At 36.7% G+C, this 6,054-nt stretch overlaps 1 protein-coding gene across 1 annotated transcript in view; it reads right to left on the bottom strand.

Moving 5' to 3' along the window:
• Positions 1-1,253: 1,253 nt before the first annotated feature.
• GNPTAB (N-acetylglucosamine-1-phosphate transferase subunits alpha and beta) overlaps positions 1,254-6,054 on the bottom strand; it is a 72,875-nt gene continuing 68,074 nt past the window's right edge. The window contains exon 21 of the mRNA XM_005303688.4: positions 1,254-5,668. Within this exon, the coding sequence (XP_005303745.2) occupies positions 5,591-5,668 (78 nt within the window). The 3' untranslated portion in view covers positions 1,254-5,590. The remainder of the gene's footprint in view (positions 5,669-6,054) is intronic.

Genomic DNA, 6,054 nt, shown 5'->3' with positions numbered 1-6,054 from the left:
CCCCCCCTCACAGCCCAGCCTCTCCATCCCCCCCACATTCACCCTGATCCCCCCCCAGCCCAGCCTCTCCCTCCCCCCCACATTCACCCTGATCCCCCTCACAGCCCAGCCAGCCTGTCCCTCCACCCAAACTGATCCCCCTCACAGCCCAGCCTCTCCCTCCCCCCCACATTCACCCTGATCCCCCCACAGCCCAGCCTGTCCCTCCCCCACATCCCCCCACAGTCCAGCCTGTCCATCCCCCCCACATCCACCCTGAGCCTCACGCCCAGATTCACAACAGCCCAGCCTCTCCATCCCGCCTAATCCCTCCACAGCCCAGCCTCATCCCTCGCCCAGATCCCCCACAGCCCAGCCTCTCCATCCCCCCACATACACTAATACCCTCATAACCCAGCCTCTCAATCCCCGCCACACACTCATATCCCCTCAAAGCCCAGCTTCTCTGCCCGCCCCCAAATAAGCAGTACTGAACTTTACCTTCTTTACCACACACCTCCACAGTCATCAGCTCTAAACCAATTGGAGCATGACAAAAACAACAGCATTGGGCAGTAAGTGCCTTCCCTGCCCTAGCACAGAAACCTGGTCTCCCCTCAACCCCCACTGGGCCACACTCACTTCAGTGCTTATGGGAACTTTCACAATATAGTTTTGTCTCCCATAGCCAGTCACTTCTCCCTCTTCCCCCAAAAGGTGAATCCTGGTGCTTTTCCTCCCCCACCTGTGTGCTCCAGGACATTGACTCACTCATAGAACCTGGGTAAAGGGACGGAATAGCCCCCAAATCCAGTCTGATTCACCTTCACCAGCTCCTGGTCAATGTGTGTGTCTCCCTATGGGTATCTACATCCAGCCACCCCAACACCACAAGACCCTTTCACTCACCGCAAGCTCTCATCTCCAAGCACCTATGCATCCACATGTATTCACCCACCCTCCCATGTATCCACATACATTTTACACACAGGGACCAAACCCACCTTCATTATCCTCCACAGTGTGTTTCTGCTTTACATGGATATTAAATATCCCCAGGCATTTTTCACAAAAGTGTCTGACCAATATTTGCCTTCTGCCACAGCTGTACATTGTGCTGGGCAATGGATGTTTGCCACCATCAATCTAAAAGCTGGCTGAATTTCAGAAGTGGTAAATATAAATTAATAGGAAAGATAGACTCCTTTCCTTGAAGGTCCAGAAAAGACACACCAAGCAAAGATAGAACAAGACAATACACTAGTAGACACTAATCAACACCCAGAAATGTTTTATTGTACAATGCACCCATGCATAATTGATTTTGTAATAGCTTGAATTAGAAATGAATAAAAATAAGCATGTAAGTAGTTGAAGATCAACCATGTGCAAAAATGGGATTTTAGTTATTCAGACCACTGAAAACTTGGAAATCACAGTAAAACTAACAGGAAGAAGGATGATGCGATTTTTACAAAGGGAACTGTCAAAAACACATTTGTGGAGGTCGCTGCATGGCACGAGTTTCTCTAAGTCCAAAAACACTGCTCACATTTTTTTTTCTTTTACAGATGCATATTCTTTGGAAGATTAAGACCTTGTCTACATCGGGAGTTATTCTGGAATAGCTACTGCAGAGTATTCTGTGCTATAGCTATGCCCATCAAGTTCACAGTATATAAAAGCCTGAAGATTCAGCCCTTTCAGCAATCCATACATTCTTCAAGACAGGTTCACATCCTCTAACAAGCTCTACAATTTACTAAATAATGAGAATTTTCCTGGTTCCAGTGTCTTTTTACTGGTGACATCAAATAAGAGAGTGCTCTTGCACAAATTTAGTTCCTTTTAGGGTAAAGACATATTTTAGAAAACCTGACAGAATCTTCAAGTTAACAGTTCTAAAACAGTGACTATGTTAAATATCTAAAGACTCATGAAAGAAAGAAGAAAATGAGCTGTATTATCTTGTTTCTAGTCAGTGGCATTCTTTGCAAAAAAATCCATTTTTGGATTAACATTTAGGAAAAAAGGTATCTATAAAGTGATATTTCTATAGTTTTCAAACTGATTCAAAACTAGCATAATCATTTTAACAATGATTTTACAAAAGGTATTTGAAAATCTACCTGAACCTATTTAATATTTCTTCCTTATTTAATACTTTAACATCTCACTTCCGTAAATGTGGTTTCTAATGGAAACACACAGGACCCAATTTAGGAAGGTAGTTAAACACCTGCATGTTTGCATATGAGCAGTCCTTGACTTCAATGTGATTATTCCTGTGCTCAAATATCTTGCTGAATCAGGGCCTTAGAGCCTGATCCAAAGCTCTCTCAAGACAATTCAAAGGCTTCCAGTAACTTATTGGGCTTTGAAACAGGCCCTAAAAAAATGCCCCTTGAGACACTAGGTAATAAAATGTTAAATTTATTAATACTTTGCTAATGGTGAATAAGGAAAAAAGCTGACACTATCAAAACATTTTAAATGTAAACAAAGTTTTTAAAATGTGATTTATTTATAGATAATTTTTCAATTTTACTAATAATTTACCTGCTCTATTCCAAAGGCACTCACAAAGACAGCCTATCTGAATATATTGAAATGGTATCTATCCTAGTTCTGTAAGGACATTTGTGCGGATGCAAGGGTTCACTCACACAGAGCTCCTTGCTGGACTGAGGCCTTAATAGCCTATTGTGCAGTCAATTTTTAGCTTTATGCTAGCAAATGTTACGTTAATGTTCATGGTAAAATTGTTTGACGTCTCATATCTGAAGATTTGTTGCCTCAAGTGACTCCTTGCTGATAAAGTTATGGACAATAGCCAAAAAAAACCGAGCTAGACGGTTATGACATGCATTTTACTATTTATGGATCAAATGCTAGAGACAATCTTTTTAGTTACAGGAAAAGTGATCTTCAACAGGTGATATTCACTAATTTTACTACAGAAGAAAGTGATGCAATTAAGAGGATCCAAAGCTTTAAATGTAGCAGGGTTTTGAAAGTCCTTTCTCTCGGGACTGTAATATTGATTCACATGCTAATTTCAGCATAACATTTTCCTTTGATTTTAAGAGCTATTGTATTTGAAACAGGTCACTTCAAAAGTAAATATTTTTAAAATAAGATGACAAGATATGACTTTTGTGGCAAAAATGATATGAGTAAGCTGTCAGCTGCTGGCAGACATTATAGTGGTAGCATATTTCTGATATCCTGATTTATGAAGTGGTGATCATCATATGGCACAGAACAATCATATTGCTCGTAACAACCATATTGCACAGAAAATTCCAGAAAGAGAAAGTAATTTAAGATTTTATTTCTATCAAATCATGTAGTGAATCTATATGCTTCTTCGTCAGAATATGGTCTTAATAAAGTTTTCATCTCTCCCAATTATTTTATCTAACTACATTACAATTACGTAAAAAATTCTAAAAAGTGAGCTAAAAGATAAAATATATTGTCAAGAACTTTTTATTTATCATTTGATTTCTACTCTCTGCTCTTTAACCTCATAGAAGACTGGAAATATTTTACTTCACTAGTTTTGTCCTTTCCAATTTACCAAATATTGGGGTAATATTTTCCTCCTACACCCAATTTTTTTCAGCTCTGCTTGCTTTCCTTCTTTTTGATATCACTATCACAGACATTGACACAGATCTAGAAATAAATGTTGTCAGTTAATTTATGCTCTGTCTGCTGGCTAGCTGGCTATTGGTGCAATAAAACAAAATAATATGAACCTAGTTTTCAAAACTGTTTGCTTAAACTGCACAAATGAACAGGCATTCTGTATATGGAAATTCATGATTTGCACATGTAACTTAGCCAAAAGTTTTGAAAAACTGGCCCTGTAGTTATTTTTCTTTAATAATTTCTTATACTCAAGTACTTTAAAAAAAATACGATGCAGAATACTAAAACAATTTTAAAGTAGATCAAATTTTGGACTTAATCTACTTGAGAGTGAGTGTCTTTTTGAAATAAAAAGTTTTAAAAATCTAACTTTATTTCATCCTGGCTTTCCTGTAATTTCATTTGTTGAAGTATTCTACCATCCTTGACATTTCTGCCAAAATAGAAGACTTCGACAACTGAAAGTAGGGCAGATATAAACTGCTTATTTTATATGCTATGTGTTTACTTTAATGTGTCACAGTATATTAAAAATATCTGGGGTCTTCTAGTATGAAATACTAAAAAGAAAAATACAAATGCTTATATTTTAAAATGTTTAAAAATTAGATTCTATTTGGTTTAACAATCTGTGTATGCACTGGATAATGTGAAAACAAATTAGAGTTACCTTTGACTATTTCTAATGACAAGCAAAGTCTACAGAAATAATAGGTGTGAGTAATTTACTAAATTGGATGTATTTTCTTTTCCTCTGGAGCAAAAACCGAATAAACCAAAATAACTTCATTGTTTATCACAAGACTTTAGTTTCTTTTAAAACAAACTGAATATCTTACAGAACACAATGTATTGTATACCTCATATTCCAATTACAAAATAATTAGTGAAGTGATTTTAGAAAATTACTGTTAATAACTATGATTGAAAGTACTCTGTCAAAAATATCTGCTTGAAAAGAGTCTCAGTATTGTCTCCCCCTTAAAAATCTTGCTACCCTGACACCTGTCTTAACAAAGTATGACAGGATTGCCTGTGCCTGTCCAAATTTTAAAACATTAATGCTTCATATGAGAATATAATTACCAAATTCAGAAATGAAACATCGCTCTAATACAATGCAACATTAAAACAATATATTACTCATTCTTATGGTGAGGCACTTTTGCTTGTATATTTACAATGCTTGTAAAATAACAACATCCTAGTTACTTTTACTTGACTGTAGCTCTTTCTCTTTGTAATTAGGCCTACAAACAATACCACAGTATTCCTGGCAATTTAATGAATTAGGTGAGAAATAAAATCTTTAAAATAATAGTACCGGTAGTTTGATTCTTGATTATATCATTAGGATATATATCATCCAAATTCCTCATTAGATACCACCAATTTGAGGTTGCATTGTTGGTGTATTTAAACAATGTAAATGTCATTAAATGTAGACTATATCTAATTGGGAAATTAAGCAATTATCCTCTGTTTTACTTCTAAAAATGGAAAAGCAGCATCAACACAAATATATTGATTAATTCAGCAATCTGCAAAATGCTTTGGAATGCAAAGTCAGGGACATCTTTCTAGTTAATCCTGAACAGTTTAACTTTCCAACATTATACTTAGCTGGCAACGTCCACTGCTTTAAATGCAGCTAGGTTTGTTTCAGTAACCCTTTTTATAAAAAGGATAACATATCCGTGAGCTAATGCTTGTAAAGTAAAACCAGTTGAGAACTGCCAATGCACACTCCTAACTCCCCCCCACCCCCTCGGTCTCATAACGTCAGGAGCTTGCGTGTTACACACAGCGCCATGAAGGCTATAATTTATAGATAATTTGACTTTTTTTCTTCATGTCAAACTAGCTAAATGTTACATCATAAAGACACTTCTCCAATAACAATTTTAAATGCTTATTACATCTTGAGGTAGACTGATTTCCAAGCAAAGATCTTCTAAACCTTGATTCGTTCATGACCGACTTCCTTTTGGATCCTCCTCCTCGGAAAAAGTTTTCGTTTAAGTGCAATTAGCTGAAAGATTAAAAAAAAATTAATATTTAGTTCTCCCAAGCATCAAAGGGGAACAGGTCATCAAACTTTCTTCCCACAAACCCCATACAACCTTGACCATTTCATAGCAATCAAGTATAAAAGACTATACCCTCAATTGTTTCACAACACAAGAGGAAGGGAGCAATTACTCAAACTCTCTTCTTTTAGGCTTAGGTGTCGCTATTAGATTTGTCAATGTCTGGGTCAAGAACACTGGAACAATACAGTGAGTGATTATTTCCAAGACTGATAAATATACTAAATCTGAAAGTGCATATTTTAACTAGCTTAATAAAATAACTGGGCACAATTAATTACAAGAGGATTACCACAAATCTGTCTGTTCTTGAATATAAAATTAAGAG

The sequence above is a fragment of the Chrysemys picta genome, chromosome 1 (assembly GCF_011386835.1).
Source record: "Chrysemys picta bellii isolate R12L10 chromosome 1, ASM1138683v2, whole genome shotgun sequence".
Lineage (NCBI taxonomy): Eukaryota > Metazoa > Chordata > Testudines > Emydidae > Chrysemys > Chrysemys picta.
The sequence above is the reverse complement of the archived record's forward strand: the minus strand, read 5'-3'. Positions and strand labels throughout refer to the sequence as shown.